The 19,152-nt window shown below is 39.9% G+C and overlaps 1 protein-coding gene and 1 long non-coding RNA gene across 13 annotated transcripts in view; one reads left to right on the top strand and one right to left on the bottom strand.

Moving 5' to 3' along the window:
- Positions 1-19,152, top strand: part of LOC143898161 (uncharacterized) — a 277,565-nt gene that overhangs the window by 180,585 nt on the left and 77,828 nt on the right. The window lies entirely within an intron of this gene.
- Mp (collagen XV/XVIII-type protein multiplexin) overlaps positions 1-19,152 on the bottom strand; it is a 229,525-nt gene that overhangs the window by 177,791 nt on the left and 32,582 nt on the right. For all 8 annotated transcript variants that reach the window (XM_077407440.1, XM_077407439.1, XM_077407434.1 and 5 more), the window contains one exon: positions 18,338-18,405. Coding sequence is in view for 6 of the 8 variants with exons in the window: in XM_077407434.1 (XP_077263560.1) it covers positions 18,338-18,405 (68 nt within the window). In the remaining 2 variants the exon portion in view is untranslated. The remainder of the gene's footprint in view (positions 1-18,337; positions 18,406-19,152) is intronic.

Here is a 19,152-nt window from a genome sequence, read left to right as displayed (position 1 = left end):
GCGAAGTATCGTATACCGTTCGCGCTTTACCCAACCCGAGGCGCGGGATGCGGGCCCTCGTTTACGCCAGCTAGTAATTAAGCTCGACTCTCTGTGCGAGCTCTCCTCGCTCCTAAACCGTGCGGAAGCTCTTTTTTCATTTTTCAAGAGAGCACCAACATGATCAAAGTTCTTCCGCGCGTTAGAAGTCTTCCCCGAGACGTGGAATCGGAGCAAATGGACACATACCTATATGTATCATATCCCGTGCGTGGCGAGAAAATTAGAGCGAGCTTTGCTCTATTTCCGACATTCCAGCCGCTATTTTTCCGTTAGTATTTCTCAACTTGTATTTCAGGACAGCTTATAAAAATAACGATGTCAAGGCTAAAACTAAAAGAGAGACTTTATATTTTTCACGATTGTGTAATACTGTGCGCGTTATTAAAATCTCTGTAACATTTCACGAGAAATATTCTCCGTTATCTCTTGCACAGTTTATTCAGAACGTATCGCTGTAATTATCAATTAAATAATTTTACGGACCGCGTGCTTATCCCGTCAGGATTGTATAGCATCCGAATAAATTTTGCGCGGCAACCCTTCTCATTTCCCACGTTTCCATCTTGTTTATCTCCACCCAGTTGCCAGCTGGCCGCTTCCTCGTGCAAGTAAAATATTAATATGTTATACCGTAGCGCCGCGCGAACGGTGCCGTTTAATTTGCCCGAATCGTTTCACGCCTCGCTTCCTCTTCTTCCTTCTCTCGTTTCTTGCGCTCGCGCTCGTTCCAGCCGCGGAAACTCTAGAAATGACGAATTTTACGCCGCCTGCCGCGGCGCGCGTGCGTTATGCCGCATGAGGGATGCCGACGGATCACGGAATCGGATGAAAGGCGAAGCGAGATTAACGGGATTCCCGGTCTCTTTCGCGAGGAACGAGGAGAACGTCGACGCGATGCAGTAATCGAGAGATTCTTAATAAAGTAGATGGAGCGAGTAATCGCACTATTTCTCTCTCCAACCGCGGCACGGCGACGTCAAGGGTATCGCTCTATGTCTGTCACCTCCATCTTTACCTACAATTCTTCCGTATTTCCATATCCACTCTTTTTCCTCCGATAATTTTAGATCACGGTCGTCCGACATTCCGATTGAGAGAGGCAATCAGCCGGCGGCCGGAAGACAATGGCTTCCTTCAATATTAGCTGTCTTGTAATCTATATTTTGTGATTGCGGAGAATCCTTATGGTTCTCTCCGCGACGCGCTCTTAATTCCCGGCTTGTTTGATATGGAATTCTGTCCCGTGAAATGAAATATCTAATATTACTTCCTCCGGTAAGTCGTGAGATTGTCACTGTTTTCTCCTCTTTTCCTTTAAAGAAGTCTCATGAATCGAGAATTTACTCTCGTCGATCGATACCACGGAATGTTACGTAACATAGACCATAATAGATATTGCTGGTGAAAATTTTAAAACATATAGGACGCTTACGTGAAATTCTGCAAAATGCCTTTGTTGTTTTAAGGGAGTTCCAAGCTCTCTCTAGGCTTTATTTCCAATTACACTCTGAAATGAGACGTAAGTTTACGCGAGTTTACTTACAGAAGCACGACGATCGTTCAGGCGGACGATAAATTCTCGGCGATTAATTTCGCGCTTTTCTCTCGATCTGTTCGTTCCGCACACCACTCGTAAAAACGGATACTTCCGGCGCGCCATTCACTTGATCCTACTGTCTGCGATAACCCGGCAAAGTGCCTTGCTTTTCCCGACTGTAGTGTTCGCGCACCGGTGAGAGAATGTTTCGATCTTTAGAAAGGTGTCTATAAACACATAAGTAGAGCGCGTGATGTACGGTATTATTTTGTTGCATTATTTGAAATGTATGTAACTACAATGAACTAATACGACGTCTCTTCGCAATTGAAAGATAAGATGCGAATTATAATACAATTGATCAAAAGTTCCTATGATTTATATCACGTCAGTCTTTTACTGTTTCGAAAATCTATTTTAGCCTACCGATAATAAAATTTTATTCGCACTTTACATCGCAAACCCCGTCGGGGTGGACGGATTTCTGCGGAAAGATTCTATTTTCTCATAATACCCGCGCATGCTCACTTTCTAAAGAAGCTTCCGATAAATTAGTCGTGGCAGAATTTCAATACAGCTTCTTTACCGTGACTGTTTTAATGGATGAAAAGGCGGCAATTAATTAGCATGCCGGACAGCATGTGTAAAAAGATCCGGTATGGCGCTCGATGATGCGCATGATAAGTGAAAATGAAGGCAGACGTAATAAAGAGCGCCGAAATATTTACGACATCGTCGCGAGAAGTGTTGAATTTCTTTTTGAAGGCACGCCGGATGTAAGTATGCATCGATCGAACATGCCTGCGTACGTGCGTGCGTCGTAATCGCGTTTGGATCCAACGATCCACCGTGACTCATCGATCATCAACAACTTCTCGAGCATGCATGTCCTTACTTGCCACTTGCCACGCATGTCGGACTTCGTGACACAATGAACCACGTTTATCGGTGATTCGCACGTTCGGTTCTGCTACGCCTTTTATCGGTATGTTAAATTGATCAGCAATCGAGAGTTCTCGAGAATTAACGTCATTTTGCAACTTGAAAATAATAAAAATACGTTAAGTTATCTATTTGACAACTGCTATTTTATCGAGAAAAAACTATATAAGATATTTTCCTGAGTCACTAAAATAACATTACCTCACAGTTATGTATAACAGAATATATATTAGTATCCCGCTTGTTCATTTGGTTATAATATCAATTTAAGTATATAAATTTATACTTAGTAGAAATTTTTACTTTGTAATTTACATTTATTGTTGGTATTTTAAGTATAAATTACTGATCTAGAGAACCTAGTTATATATTACTTTAATATTTTATCGTAAAGAGAGAGAAATCACAATGCTCCGGTGCTAGTAGGAAAAGTGATATATTAAAGCGCGAGGCGCCATTTAATGAATCACGAAGGACGTTTTGATCATATGTCTCAATGAAATCATTTCCATGATCTTGACCCACAATGACTAAGCGCAGTGCACATATGCTTCATCGACTGTGTTTAATGTCGGCGCGCCGCGCGCATTCTAGATGATGCGAGGTAACGTCATCGTTGAGTGCAGTTAATGGATATTAATAACTTGAATCTCTTAACAAGTCACGCGACAAATGTGCAATCGTACATACTTCGTTATGAGATGTACGAATTATCGAGATATTTATAATGAAAACCACTAGATTTTTTTATTGTAACTTTATAATGAAGATTTTATGGGGGTTTGTTTATTTAACTTTTTTTTTACTTTTATCCATAAAACACATTAATACACTTAAAACCCTTGTATCACGATTATCTTAAAGTACAAATTTAGATATTGTATTACAAAAATCAAAAGTTATCCGAAATAATTGTTGATGCCGACACTTTTACGCGAGAACTTGCGTCGTTTTTTGCAGATTTGTCATTTATTAAATAATATTATTTAGGAGGATTTAATAAAAATTTTGACTTTACTCGCTATTTTCGAGCTACTTAGATACGAAGATGCGCCAAGCGTTGCTTATAAGCGTGCGCACCTGCAGAAGAAGTGTAAAACGACGCGGCAAAGATCGAATGCAAAAACCATACAAAATCGCGGAGACGTGATACAGTCGATTGTTGCCCCGGGCAGACATATTGGCCCCGGAGCGTGCCCGGAAAGTATAAAATATTTCAAAGCTCGCCCACCGCACTATTTCCCTTTCTCTCCTACGCCTTTGCCGCTTCTTTCTCTATCTCGTCGGCTTTTTCCTTTTCAGCTAACCCACCTTATAATATATCGCCTACTTGTAACATGTTCCTACCGCCTCTTGTCTCTCGCGCGTGCATAATCCTGCAGTTTATCAGCCAGTGGATCTCCATTCGTATCCTCTGAACTGTTTCGCGAACAACTACCGATTTTTCATGACTGGCCTTTATTATGTGTTAAATGTGTAAACACTGTAATACGCCTGTGTTGTAAACTTTACAATTAGATGTTACAATCTCGTAATTTGCTATTCAAGTCTTAAGTAATTTGCCTATCTATAATTAATAAAAAACCGCTTAATAAATCTCTAGAAAACAACATTATAAAAAGATCTATTAACTCTGAGATTCATGACAAATTTTTTTTTTATAAAATATTCTTCAATAAGTACAGTAAAATCCGAAAAATGAAAATCAGATATGGCCTAATTTGTAAGCAAATATTTGCTTATAATTAACAAATACAAATTACTGATCTATAATAATTACAAATTTTATCGAAACTTTACTTAACTTTACTAATCATTTAAATATTTTTTCTGTTTATGAACCAACACTGCTGGTAATTAACAGAAATAGTCGGTATGTCAAGCTTGAAACTTACCTCATTAAAATAAAAAACATGCTTGAAATTTATCTAATTAATATAATCAATTTGCAAACATCATACTTCACGGAAATTGTACCTCCAAATGGGCCACCGGAAATGACTTTACGCTTTAAAACAATTGAAATTGATCCGTATGCTCACCGTATATTTAGTGTTAAATCAGGTTAGTTGATTATCATTTCCAGTCATTACTGATATTCTACTGAACTTTTCCGTGAACTGAGTGTGCACTCATGCACCGTGGACTCCCGCGCGGATTTGTCGGAACAAATAGATGAGCTCATTAATTTTGATGATGATATTCGCTCGTTGTAACCCGCCACGCCGGCTCGTACATTCCACGCTTCGTGACGCGTGCAATTTATCAGTCACGAACAGAGAACGGAGTCAAATGAAAGCCTTTTCCGATTTCCAGAGGCCGGGATTTAATTGTTCGCGACTTGTCCTCTCTTTTGCGATATCTCGTTTTAGCTTTAATTCGCTCGTTCTCGATATTTCCACGCGACAAATTGCTCGGTGTACCTATAGCTCGGAGGAATTATCGGTCGGATGAATGGCACCGCGATGACATTTATGGGAACAAAAATAACGTACGTGATATAATACCTACTACCAAAATTATATTACTCGATAAATCTTTCTAAAAGTTAAATCTTAAAAAAAAAACAAATTAAACTGTTAAAAAATTTCTAAATTATTTAATTATAGTATTGTTAAAATAGACTTAAAAATTTTTTGTTAATTTCAAAATTTTGTTTTGTTATTTTCACAACTCAAACTTATCGAAATACGGTTCGATTTTCCGCGTCCCATTCGATTTTACGTTAACAGCATGTCCAGTGGCATACAGGGGGTGGTATCCTCTTCTAAAAAGGGCATGTCGTAGGTATTGTTGTCACTTTTCCGCGATGCCGATTGGTTATCTTGCTGCGCTTACTTCATTTGCAGCTGTCATTGATATTTTAATAGTGTAATAGTAATAGCATAATGTTAAAGCTAAATAGCGCGCGCGAAGCGCGCGTCTGTAGTGTCTAGTTATGTAAAAAGCGAACAGCGATCTTGTTTTCGGATGGACGCTCTCGTAAAACAAGCGACGGATATCTCGTGTGCGAGATAAAATGCAAGCGTGGCTGACGTTCGTTTCTGCACACCTTTCCCCATTTTCTCAATGCTATTTTTCCACCGATTGCGACCGTTTCCCGTTTCTCTCGATAACGCTTTTCCGTCTTTCCGCACCCATATCGTTTTCTTATCAATCAATACGATCTGCACGTTATGTACACGCTTCGGATCGTTTTGCAATTTTCCAATCTCTTTTGATTTTATTTCGTATCGTATTTTTACCATTTATTGTTAAGCGGTATAATTTATAGAAAGTAGTGGAGCAAAATATATAAATAATACATTACTTTATATATTTAATATTACGTTTATTATATATACTTTTCATATTTTATTAATCAATTAGTTATTTATACTTATTTTTAATTTAATAAGAATAAAAAATGTCATAACGGTAATCTTATGCTCCTTTTAAGCAATGTGGATTTATCCCGTGTAATTCCAATTGTTATGACCAAATGTATAGCGCGGTTGGTAAGCAACTGATCGGAAGTGCTTTCCCGCGGTCGAGTAATCGCGCCGGTCGCTCCCGTCGGTCGGAAATTAATAAATACTGGAATTTCCATCAGCTCCGGTTGGATTAAAGCTCGGCAGTGGGAACGATATCCCGAGCAAAAAGGGGGACAAGCGGAAATTGAAGGGGGATGTAGTTGGCCGCGAGAGAGTCAGTGGGAGAAAGGGGATGAAAAAAAGATCGACTTTGCTTCCTAAGAGCATTACGTATCGGCAGGTGCAGTCCGCGCCAGTTAAATTTATAATAAATTCCGTCGGTTTTTCCAGCATACTGTCCTTTTTTTTCGCGTACGTATTTGCGGAATTTCAACTATATCAACCGTGCATAATATTTGCATACTGCATCGAATCCGTTGAGTCCAATCCTATAATAATAGACAGCTTTAAATTGATCTTAACCCTTTCTGTTTCTACAATCATAGCTAAAAATTCAGTGTTTCTATTCTAATTATTCTAATTATATATGTATATTGTATGATATTTAATAATATTTAAAATAGTGATATACAACTTCAGTGAAATCCGTAATTCTGATTGTGTAGCTTTTGTAAAATGAAGAAACTGTTATTATATGAATTGTTACACGAACTCCAAAGCGTGAGTCTGACTGTTTAAAAATGTAACGTACAAGAAAAAACAGTGCGCTTTAGCGAGAGATTTGTCCGAGTCCGGTTTTTTTAACCGTGGTACGATTCTGCCTTTACTGTCGTGACGCGTGCGCGGGTTTGCCATCTGAAAAAAGCGACACGGTGCGCAAAAAAGCGATGACACAGACAAGTAGCACGGTATTACTCGGGCCGGCACTGCGGCACTCGAGGCACATCTCGCTCTAGTCTCGCTCTGAAGAACCTCCGGACGAGTTAACTTTATTAAAGCTTCTTACACGGACGTATTTGCGAGCGGAAGCGACGCTGATAAAAAGGCGATAGAAGAGGTGGCGGAAAGAGCGGGTAACAAAGAAAGTTAAGCGGGAACGCGAGGCGAGAGAGGTGCGCTTTCTCACCTACCCACGGGGCGAGGCTTTCACGTGACGAGTCGCTGATAACGAATGGCCGTTACCACTCGCGCGAGACAAAAGCCTCGTAAACAAAACAGGCTGCCGCCGCCGGGATGATGCACGCCCCAGGGGTGATTTCGCCCGTTTCGCACGCCACCTCGTCAGTACAATTCCTCATACGTTTCACATTTAAATCCGCCAACGACTCTGATTCGTCCACCCCAAACAAATCCGAGATAAAGCGTGGATCATTAATCGAGAGGCCGACATCGAAAACGGGTTTGAACATGCAATAGCTATTTTGAGAAGACGTTCTGTAATATTGCAAATATTATTTAGCTACTTATTCTCTATTTCTACCCACATCGTAACATTAAAGGAACCTAAGAAATGCTTTCTTCTTCATTAATAGTTTCCAAATTAGTCTGGAAAATCAGACGCGAGGTAATTAAGCCCCAAAATGCAAATATGTAATCAAATTGGTCTTTAGTTAATTTCGAGTTGAATTTACTTCAACGTAGATATTTAATTTGAAACCGAATTAGCAAATTTTGTGTAATGGCAAAGATTAAACGTTGTGAGAAAAGTCTTTCCTCTGATAAAATTTAAGCACACGGAGATTTTTGCCTTCACTTTGTATACAAACCTTTCTATACATCTGCGAGATGTATATAGATATATATTGGGACGCTCATAAGCAGCGGTAAAAATATACGAGAAAGGTATCTTTTTATTTACTATTCAATCGTACCGCGCTGAGTGCATCTCTGCATTTCAAATTAAATGCACTCCTGTTTCGACGGATGAGAGTTGCATCGCAGTTGACGGCGGATTCTCGCTGTGGCTGTATCTTGCCACGAGATTTGTCGAGATGTACCGTGCATTTCTTTTTCTTCCTTTACGTGGGAGTACACGTACTCTGCATCAGGTGTCCCGGAAAGCACGGATGCTTGTGTGCCTGACCTTCTTCCTGCCACTCGGAGTCCCGCCCTCTCGCCTTTTTTTCTTCTTTTCTGTCTTTTTCTCTCCTTAACCTGTGGTTCGTTTCCACGCCGTTATCTTCGCGTTGAAACACTCGTATGTCATGTGGCTTCGTATGTAATTAGGCATGTGATTCGCAGGACCATTTTTTATTTGAACGCGTGCGTCTCTTCTCGCTCTTTATCACGTTGCTCGGCTCATTCGTACGATTGTCAGGCGCTATTTGTCACATTCGAGAATTATTTCGAAGTAACGTGTCGTTAGATTTATCCCCCGTTATATATTTACTTTTTATACCTTTTGTCTAAAAAAAAAAAACATCAAATAAAATCGAATTTTATTCTAAAAAGGTATTTTTTAATGATATTTTATTTATTCAACACGATTTTCACTATTATTCCAAATTATTTTTATAAGCAATTTTTATAAATAAAGGTTCTACTAAATGTCAATGTACTCGAATTACATTTTTATGATGGTTGTATTTTTAAAATATCGATTTATGCAACTTTTGCCTTTTAACGCTTTTAATAGAAATTTATATTTCAAAACTTTTGTTGTAAAAAATTTTCCTTTATATATCAAGTAGAGAGAAAAAAAATGAAAATTATTATGGTTTATTCTCTGCTCCTGATTTACTTTTACTGTTAATTGAAAATTATCTCCGTTAAAAATGTCTGTTTTGTTCCAATGAAGATTTAGATCTTATCAAAAGTTTAGATCATATATTTTTAATTGCATATCTTTAAATTCGAGAGAAAGATTTATAACATAGAAATTCTATCTTGATAGATTTTTCAGAACCGAAGACAAAATATCGTGCGCAAAAAAATAAAAGTACATATAAAAGTATAATAAACATGTATAAAATGCATGCCGAACTTTTTGGAAAAGATATAAATTTAAATTTCAAATTTTATTTGAGAGCTATCTTCGCATGCGCGCGCGTCTTCAATTTGCTTCAACATTTATTAAATTTTCATATGCGTTATTAAAAGTCTCGATGTCTCGGGGCTATTGTCGTCGAACAACCACAAGAACCCTTCGCTAACATTCATCATCCTTGACGTGTAGCACAGAAGCACATGTGCCATCAACCTTTTCGTTTCATCCAGTTGCCCATTTTATCCCTTTCTACCTCTCTTCTCTCGGCAATTCTCAGAATCAAACGGAACCCACTGAGCCGTTTATTTTATTCCCTCAGCCGTCTTTTGCAGTTTTCCCTGTCGTTCTATACGAACGATAAGACTTTCAAAAGACGTCGCTTGAGAGAGCTATTTTATAAGTTTAAGTTTTACGCAGGCTAAAAAATACGTAGAGCGTTATTTATATAGAAAATATTTGAGGCTTGATTTTAGATATTAATATTTAACTAATGACGACGCGCGACGCTCCTTATTTTCTCTCGTCCTAAATTTGTCCTATCATTTCTGCAAGAGCGACATCAAAGCTCCGTTGCGTAATGAACTTCGAGATTACGGGAATTATCCGCGGAAAATGTTACGCGCGACGATTCTGTTCCAGTAATCTGTTTTAGCAGAATGCATACATATTGTTCGGATAATAGAAAGCTTGAATAATGCGCGTTCGCATAATGGCCGTACCTCTATATTCATCTAGTCATATGCTGTATTAAGCTGTGCTCTACGATACGATAAAATATTCTTAATTACAATTACTATTGAATCTCATAACAATTTCGTCTTTTGCCTTCGATAGATTTTCGGCATTTAAGTTTAAATCTATGGATTGCGGAATAAATTAATGTTTCAGCACGTAATAGAAGTATTAAGCTCAAATAATCTTTTGATGACGCTCGCAATTAAAATCAATATTCGATATCGCGTACCTATATATTTCTATGTGACATCAATGCCTTCACTCGCGTGTGAATAAAAATTTTATTTATAAATTGAAATTTTCATGCATAATACGGCTATTAATTTTTGTATTTTGTTTCTAAGTTTACACCCAATTCGAGATATCTACGCGATATCTACGCGATAAAATTAATTTTTGATGTCACGTATCTACTTCAGCGATAACAGGGAAGCGCCTAGAATGAATCGTTTAGATTGAAACTTTCCAGAAAAACGATAAAACTCTTTTTGGGCTTTATGAAGGGGAAGTCTCGGACTGCAAGCTCAAGAACTTGCAGTTCCTCGACACTTAAAGATCTCAACATATTCGTGACGCGTAGTAAGTACTGTGTAAATTTAAGTATATTAATGTAAAAGGTTGATTGAATAAATTGTTCTTTTTTTTTATTGTAAGAAATTTCGACTCTTATCAAATGAAAAGAAACATACGTGATCGTTTGATGCACGTATTTTCAATTTATTATCCTGATGTTGGTATATGTCGCATGATATTCAACGTTTTAATACACGTGTAGCTTGCTTTAAAGATAGGTAAAGAGGCAGAGTCGAAAAGTGAAGGGTCTTGGTTCATTTTGGTAGAGTATATCCGCGTGCTCAGCACCATAAACCTGATTCCGGGCTTATCTCGGGCCCTCGAGGGTGGACGGCATGTTTTTACGAGATACGGTTTTTATTAGACGGACATCATATGTCGGTCCATCCACTTCTGACAGCGTGATGTCGCCTATCACGATCGGCGATAATCGGCTTGATAGCCAAAAAGAATTTTGAGAAGGAATTTCAAATCTCCTCCTTTTTCATCTAACATAAGTTGCTTTCCATTTACACTCAAGTGATCTGAGTCACTCAGTTATGTGAGTATTTTTATACTCAGGTAAGATAAGTCATTTTGTACTTACTTGATGCTTATTTTGATGATAAAGCTAACGCATAACAATACAGATTTGTAGCCTCACTTTTAGTGTGAGTCTATTAGATTCATTAATACACACGGTTTCGATTGTGGATAAAAATTCAGCATTGAATCTCACTTGCCAGCATGCAAAAAGAACGTGCATTCAACTGAGTTATGACGTCACAAGTGAAAATTATCTGAGTTTTGATGTAAATGGAAAGCAACCGACTTCTTTCTGTGATAAAAGAGACACGTGACACAAGCCTGTACTGTAATCGTAATTAAAATATATTGAGTAATATTGTCACCTTCAAAATACTGTTACTGAAAACATATAACCATCAGAGAGCGATACCGAATGTGATCAACGCGGCACCATTGTTATCGGCAACGAGATCTCGGCGGGCTATATCGCGTGACAAATCGTTTAATTAGCGTCCCGTGTGAATGAGAACTAGGCACTCTCTCCGAGCCTTCGTTAAATACCTCGACTACAAATCGCACGCCTCGCTATTTGCTCTCACGGCATCCTGATACGCGCCTACACATGTTTGCTCGCTCGGCGAACTCGTGCTCGCCTCTTTGCATCCGCCGCCACTGCGAGAACAGGTTTCGTCAGCGGGAAGCGGGAGACAAGGAGGGACAGAGGAAGACGAGGCGGGAGGGCCGACGCGAAAAAAAAAGTAGAAAAAGCCCGGGCCTCGACAGATGTTGTACTGGCGAGATCAACTCGAAGTGACGCGCGATGGAGTTGTCTCGTCTATCCCAATTACCCTTTATCCCGTCAGGTCCGCCGAGTGCATCAGTTACAGCGGGCGTTTCACGGTAACTTTTTTACTTTTCCCCCCCCCCCTCGGCTGATGACGCACTGCGCGTCGAAACGCCGCCGAAATACATCTCGTGATGTCGTCTTTATAGATGTCGTGGAGATATACGCGAATTTCGCAGGTAAACTTCGTTATAACACGGCGAATGTCGCGTTGTACCCGCGCATTATTATGACAAATTACTGCGTGCTAAGACCCATCTACTCCACTCTACATATTTCATAGAGGTTTTTCATGGAAAATACGTATATAACATTGCGTTTTAGTTTGCTGTTTCTGCGATATTACGTTCGAGTACCTATCGTGAAAAATTGTGCCTTTATAAAGAAAAATGGCTAGGATATATAAAGCTGTGTATAACGTACAGTGCAATAATGCTCGTTAACATTCTGCGAGTCGTCCAGAAACGTGAAAGGCGGAGCGCGAGGGTTAACAATAGACATTCGGTTGCTTTGAGCAATCCACCATGACGGTACAGTAAATCTGTTCGTGCGCGGATTGCGATAATCGCATTTTCTTATATAATTCTGAGAGACACGGAAGTGGCGCGTCGCATTCGCCAAAGCCGAATAGATCCGCGAAGGGCGATGCCCCCCCCCCCCCCCGCGGAGAGGAATGCTCTTCCCGAAAAGAAAAAAGGACCGTGCACGAGCGCGCGCCCCAGGAAATTCATTTTTCCGGACGCCCGGACGAGCAAACACGAGAACGCGGCGGCGTACCCGTTCCTACAGGAGACGCGACGCGGCATCTGCCTTCCGGTGTGGAAGATGGTACCTGTTTGCTCTGGGAATCATACCGGAGAGCCGGTGCATCCGCAGGATCCACTTTCCGCGCGCGCGTCCTTCCCCCTAGATTCGCTTCCCACTATTTGTGTCCCTCGTCCGCCTAGATTCAACATCCTTCCACCTCCTCTCCGTCCTTCGATCGACCACCATCCACCATTCTCTCGGCCGCGCGCCGTGTGTGCTTTTCTCCGTCTCTGGTTTCAACGACCGTGCATCCACCCTTTGAGACCCTTCCGCGCTGCAATTCCTCTCGTGGATTCGAATAATGTCCAACGTGCGCGAGCCCAGAATTCATACGCGTGAAAACGTGATCTCGGTTATCACGACGGCGATCGTTACCTCGTTGCAGATGATCCTTTTATTCGATGATTGGGACCTCCTTTCACGAACGATCATTGTACGGCCGAGGTGACATACAGATCTCTTGCATATAACTGTATGCTATGAAATATTTGTATTGACGGTTTCTCGATTTATCTCTTTCAAGTCGACGTTATCGACGTCAGTCGACAAATATCTTTTATAACTGTATTTATCTAAATCTAGCAATGCAATACTAACACTACATTGAACACAATACTAACACACGCATTACAAAAATCAGTTACAATTTTTACCTCGGACTACATTAAATTTTCTTCAAAATATGTGCAAGGAATTTAGAGTAACAATTGTGAGCAAAGATAAACATCGGCTCTAGAGGGGATCTATGATTTTATATTCGCGCATTAATACGTCGCCAACTTTCCGACGATCGCGATTGCGTCGAGTTCGAAACGCTCTTCCGCTAGTTTTCCCCCTAATCTTCCTAATCGTACGCCGTTAATCGACTACATTTGCAGGGAACGTTCTGCAGCGTGAATAGACGCGCGCGTCATGCCTGCACCAGTCTTCGTCCCGGAGTTTCGCTCCTTGACGCCCTTGTTCCGTCTCTCCGCATCTCCCATACGGTTACGATACGCTTTTAGCCTCGGTAGCAACCCTTTGAGACCTCAAAGTTCAGTCTCACTTGCGCTGTAATAACGAACAATGCTGCTTCTCCCAGAAGCGCGTACGGAGACGTTGGCATAACGAGCAATTCCAAAGAACACACCGCGCTCCCTTAATTTTGTTGATTCTGCCCCTTATTCGCGATCAGTCCCGAGAGAAACGTTTCAAACGTTGTCTTAAACTCGCGGTTAATTAAGAGATGCTTGGAGTCTGGCGGCGAAAATTTCGCGAATGGAAAAGCAGCAGTGTTAGCAATACTCCACATGATTTTTTTATTAATAAAATACATTCACGTACATTCTCATATTATTTATATTGTATAATACTTGTGTAATCCGCGTATTCTTTAAAAATACTAGATTTAAATTAGAAAAAATTAAAATTAAAGGACAATGTTTTGCAGCTAGTCGAATTTTTTCGACGTGGCAGTTGTTATGCTTGAAATTTCGTTTATAAGCATCATCTGGAATCTCATGATAAACATCTGTCGGGGCTGGGCTAGACCTAAAAATTACCGAACGAAAATAGAATTTTTCGGTAGCGAGGTACGATCAATCCAAGAGAATACAATTTTCATAGCCTACGGCTCGCCTTAATTTCACTTTCGTTCTCGGAAGTGGAAGGCGGAAAATAAACTGTGGACTCTGTTGCGTTTCCTAGACTTTTAACTGCTCGCAGATTGCGGTCTCATAAATTTTAATCGCGCAAACGTCTCTCATCTGTTTTTAGAAAATTAGACTATTCGGCACTCTCGCCCGGCGGAACGCGCTGTGTGTGTCTAGGATTCCTTTATTTTCTATAATGTCAAACCTAATATTTTTCTTTTATTAGCTTGGGTTCGTGGCTGCTTTCTCTGGAGCATGCTGAATAGAACATTGATAACACGAATAAAAGCAGCAGATGCGAATTGTCCTACGAAAATTTTTCTCAGTCATTTAAAACACGCTTCTTACATAACTAATATAATATCATTAAATCTTTGTTTCTTTGCCACAAATATTAGATTCGATTTTATCGCTCTACTTTTAATAACATATATCCTGAATTATGAAGACAAACACGACGAGAGGATCTCGTCGAGTGAGAGTTTATCGCGAGCGCATCACGAAAAGGGAAACAAATGGTTTCTTTGACTTATCGTGATCTCCTTCGATATAAGGGACTGTTTAAAGGCATATATCTATGTATATGAGAAATGTTTTGCAGGGAATAAATCCGTGTGCGGAGCCGCACAATAAAACGCATTTATCCTTGCCTCGAGATAAATTTGTGGAAATTGGATTTGAACGCCGCGCACGATTTCCATCCGCTTTAGGAAATGAGAGGGAGAGAGAGAGGGAGAGAGAGAGAGAGAGAGAGAGAGAGAGAGAGAGAGAGAGAGAGAGAGAGAGAGAAAGAGAGAGAGAGAGAGCGTGGCCGACAAGTAAAAATGGGGAACACGATTCTCCGCCGGTATTATACATCGCGCTGAAGATTATTTTCGCGAATCCCGTATAATCTCGCGCCGCTGTAAAACAAACGAAAACCGCCTGGTTACGATAGAATTTCTAGTTGCGAGCGAATTAGGTTGATGCAAAAATCATGTCACGCGTCACGGATGTCATCCTCGTTTCGATTCGATTCGCGGGCCCGATTCAGTCTGTCATCGGAACAAAAATTGGCCATCTTTACTTTGGTTGCCTATCGCAGTCGATTGCTGCCCGCGGCGAGCAGTCGAATGCTCGCACGTCCGCGAATCGCTCTATCGAAATCACGCGATCGTAAATCAGCCAGAGAATGCACGAATGCCAATCTGTTTCTGCTGTCCGTATTGCAATGTCTAACCACACATTTACTTACTCGGCGATTAGTACGAATAACGCGTATTATGAATTAATCCGTATTTACTCATTGTTGCGCCTTTCTATCTATATAGACAAGACAGTAAAATCTGTTGGTCAGTGACTTCAATTAATAAAAATAAAATCTATATGTTATGCATATTGATTTCTTCAAGTGTAGAAGTCTTTTCTAAACAAGTGTAAACATAAGATATTGTAATAAAAATCTTTGAAGTAATATTTATTAAATATTTTTTATATTTCTTCTGCAATTTTTAACATATCTATAAACAACCGACAGAGAACCTAGTTTTGTTTCGCACAATCTTTTGAACCGCACAATGCAGAAATTCGCGAACTTCAAACCGCGGCAATAGATCACTTGGAGGTGAACTTACGAGAGTGATCCATAAGAACGTGGCGGAAGGCGGCCCGAAAAATTCTCATTTCTACATCGCCGCGCAATCGCGTTGATTGACGAGCGCCCGTTAAATATTGACGAGGTAGACGGTAGATGCAAAAAGTAGCGGTTTCCGCGGGAAACGGAACGGGGTGGATACAAATGAGGCTGCGGGGATGAGCAGCGTTATCTCGCATCCTGCGGGAGCTATTCGTCCCGGGGCCGCCCCTGTCTCCATCCTGTGCCACCGGTTCCCTTCTACTATCACCACCCTCCCCCCCCCGGCAATCCCTTCGCAGGCCCCTTGCATCCGCTTCTGATAAGCGAAGTGTGGAACCCCGAAGCGGACCGACTCTTCAATAGTAACTCGTCGAGATCGTAATTGTCGCGATCTCCTGAACGTTGATCAAACGAGCGCGAAAAATACTGGAGGAAGAAACAAAAAACACGAGCGACTTTCGTCGGAAACGCAGCGTGAATATAAGAAACTTTTTAATATATCACGCAAGAGTAAACGCAAACTAAAATCTTGCGTTAATTCGTTCTTATTACAAAGAGGCAAAGTGTGCGTAGCGTCCGTCGCGTTCCTGTCGTTTTATTATTCTTAATCAAAACCGTCGGCGCTAGATTAAATTTTCTTTGCGTTTGCGGGATGGCGCCGTGGGTTATGAGATCCTGAAAGAAACGAGGACAAAAGGCGCGATGATAATAATCGTCGCATTTCAAAAGAAAACAGTAGACTAATTATGCTCAAAGACACTATTTTATTAACTCGTCTCCGAGACGCGGATGATTCATCTGACGCTTCTTAACGCTTTCTGCGGCGATGTCGATGAGAATTTTATAAGTAAAAGAGATGCCACTTTTCACATGAATTATTACGTAAGAGCTATCTAGAGATTCTAGAGTCTGTAGTCTTACTGATAAATCATAAAATTTATTTCTATCTTTCTCATTTGAATATACAATTTTCGACACATGGATTGTTTTTGTAATGAAATTAGAAGTATGTTTCGTTATCGAAAATTTTGACTTGTGTCGCGTGTAAGAGTAGGAGTAAACGGTTAGGTTGTAACAGTTATAAGGGATGAGAGAATACAACGCGAGATTACGGGATTGCGGCATGTCGGGCCATATACGTCAGCTTTACTACTGCGGAGGTGAGCAACTGGCGGTTCTCTTGTCAGGAAAGGGAAGTGAAAAATCCCCAGATTCCCTCAGGAATCGTCGAGGTATCCTTATAAAACTGGCAGATTAGAGTAAGACGTGACGAGAGCGCGGAATCCGCTCTGAGTATTAAGAATTTCGACGATGCGATAGCGGTGCGCATTTCACAGTTACATCTGGAGACAGATGAAATTTGATTAAATATGTACTGGTCAGTTATATGGTATTATTTACTCAATATTATACATGTCAGGGAAAAGAGCTTAATCGTATTTAATCTCTGTGTAACATCTTCGTTATAAATATACAATAAAAGCATAAGGAAACAATTTAATACATATTATTAAATACATGAGAAATGTTAATGGGTCAAATTGCAAATTGTATCATGCATTTTTCAAGTGTTTCCACTTGTCGATACAAGGGCTATTTATGCGCGTTAAATAATTAATCGATAGGGACGACGACCGCAAGGATAATGGTATATAATGCTTGACAATTATGATTTTATGAGCATTAAACTTTAACGATTAGAAACGTTACTGCAATAAGCTTGCAAATAATGGAGAAAAAAAGCTAATTTATACGACTGGCTTTTTTAAACCTGCGCATAATGGCGCAAGAAATTCAACGAAATTCTCTCGAACTGATAAAGGGTTTAGGAATTTCGTGTGTGTCTTCGTGCAATTGAATCTTTTTTTAAAAGAAGAATAGGAATTGATTACTTTCGCTTCAATGCGAACTAAGAGAAACGGAAACGAATACTGGGTAAGCAAAGGTTAAAAACAAATCACTCGATCGACGTTACAGTCAACAGAATTACGTTTATCAATACAAATTGTTCAATTCACTGTTTCAATTTACTGCTTCAACTGTTTTACCTCTAAAAAGTATCAGGCGCTTGAAATGAATATACAAAGCTGATAAAGAACATCTAAGATTGCTACGTGAAATTTACTTGGAGTGATAAATAATATTTAAAAAAAAGTGTAGAGTTGAGTAGTTTATATAAAACGTTTATAATATGCCATCACAAACGACGTCAAATAGAATGCATCTAATAAACTAAATTCTATTAGTTATTCAAATTTGATACTTTGTTATTATTATCAATATTCTCATATATAAACATTGATTATAATCTATAATACGTAATTAAAATCATCACGTACGACACTTTAGTCGCGACATATATAGATTCATGCACATCCACGACAATTTGTTCAGCGTCCTTATCGCCCGATATCATTATTCATCGCTTGACTAAATACATTCCGTACTTAACATAGTAATAAATCACCAGTCACGTAAGGCGAATCGTCTCCGCGAGCGCGGAAAAAGAGAACGCCGCCGAGTAAAAAAGCCGCTGAATATTCGCGCGAGGTACCTCGCTCGGGAAGGATCCCCCAGAGAGAATATTGCAGAGCGCGGCTCCGTCAGTGAATAAGACAACCGAAAGGACAGGGATGTACAAATGGTTGCGAAATCCCAGCGAGAATCGGATCCATTAGCGCTGAAATTAACTTCATGAAACTTACCCTTCCCGCTGAAGAAGTCAGCGCGACTGCACGTCGCGCATAGCGCGGCGAAAATCACCAGTAACGACCTGAAAACAATTATAGAAATCTCGTCATTAATCATAGTAGTTTCTTCTAGCCTCGTGGCTTCATAAATGTCCGATACAAGTTAATTGAGTAGTGTAGCATGAAGTTGCTAGACGTTATAGTTGCAAGAAAGAAACAACTACATTTGATAATCGAGTTTTAGATAAAGAGCAAAAAATTTAATAAACAATATAAATAATTTAATATAAAAATATATAATCTATATGTAACACAATATAACAAAATGTGATAAAATTCGAATAAATAATGAGTAGAAAAATTAAGTGCAATAAACATTCGTGCTAATCGTTGTTATTATAGTAATGATAAAATTCGAAAGACGCGATTCACGATAAGGTACACATGGCAGGAGAATGTCGTCGATTATCAAAAACAAACAGGCGTTTTCTATAGCAATTTCGTTATTTTGGCGTTATTGTCGAGGGTAAACAGGCAACTAATACTAATTAAATAGGGATGGCAAACGGAATGTCGGGAACGTTTGGAGAGAGGATGGTTAAAACAAAGGCGGAAGGTGATAGTCTTCTCTAAAGGATAAGACCGGCGCTAGAAAAGCTACGTGATCTCATGGAAGAAAGGCAATGAAATTAGCGCTAGAGCGATTCGAAATAACAGCGTTGCTCCCAAGCAAGGAACAATAGGGATGCACTTGCTGTGTGTGCGCCGTAAACCAGGTTACGCGATACGCTAGATCAAGAGAAGTGGCCTTCGGTATTATGCAAAGCTTT

The sequence above is a fragment of the Temnothorax americanus genome, unplaced genomic scaffold (assembly GCF_048541705.1).
Source record: "Temnothorax americanus isolate GAGA-0224 unplaced genomic scaffold, ASM4854170v1 Scaffold22, whole genome shotgun sequence".
In the NCBI taxonomy this organism is placed as follows: Eukaryota; Metazoa; Arthropoda; class Insecta; order Hymenoptera; family Formicidae; genus Temnothorax; species Temnothorax americanus.
The sequence above is the reverse complement of the archived record's forward strand: the minus strand, read 5'-3'. Positions and strand labels throughout refer to the sequence as shown.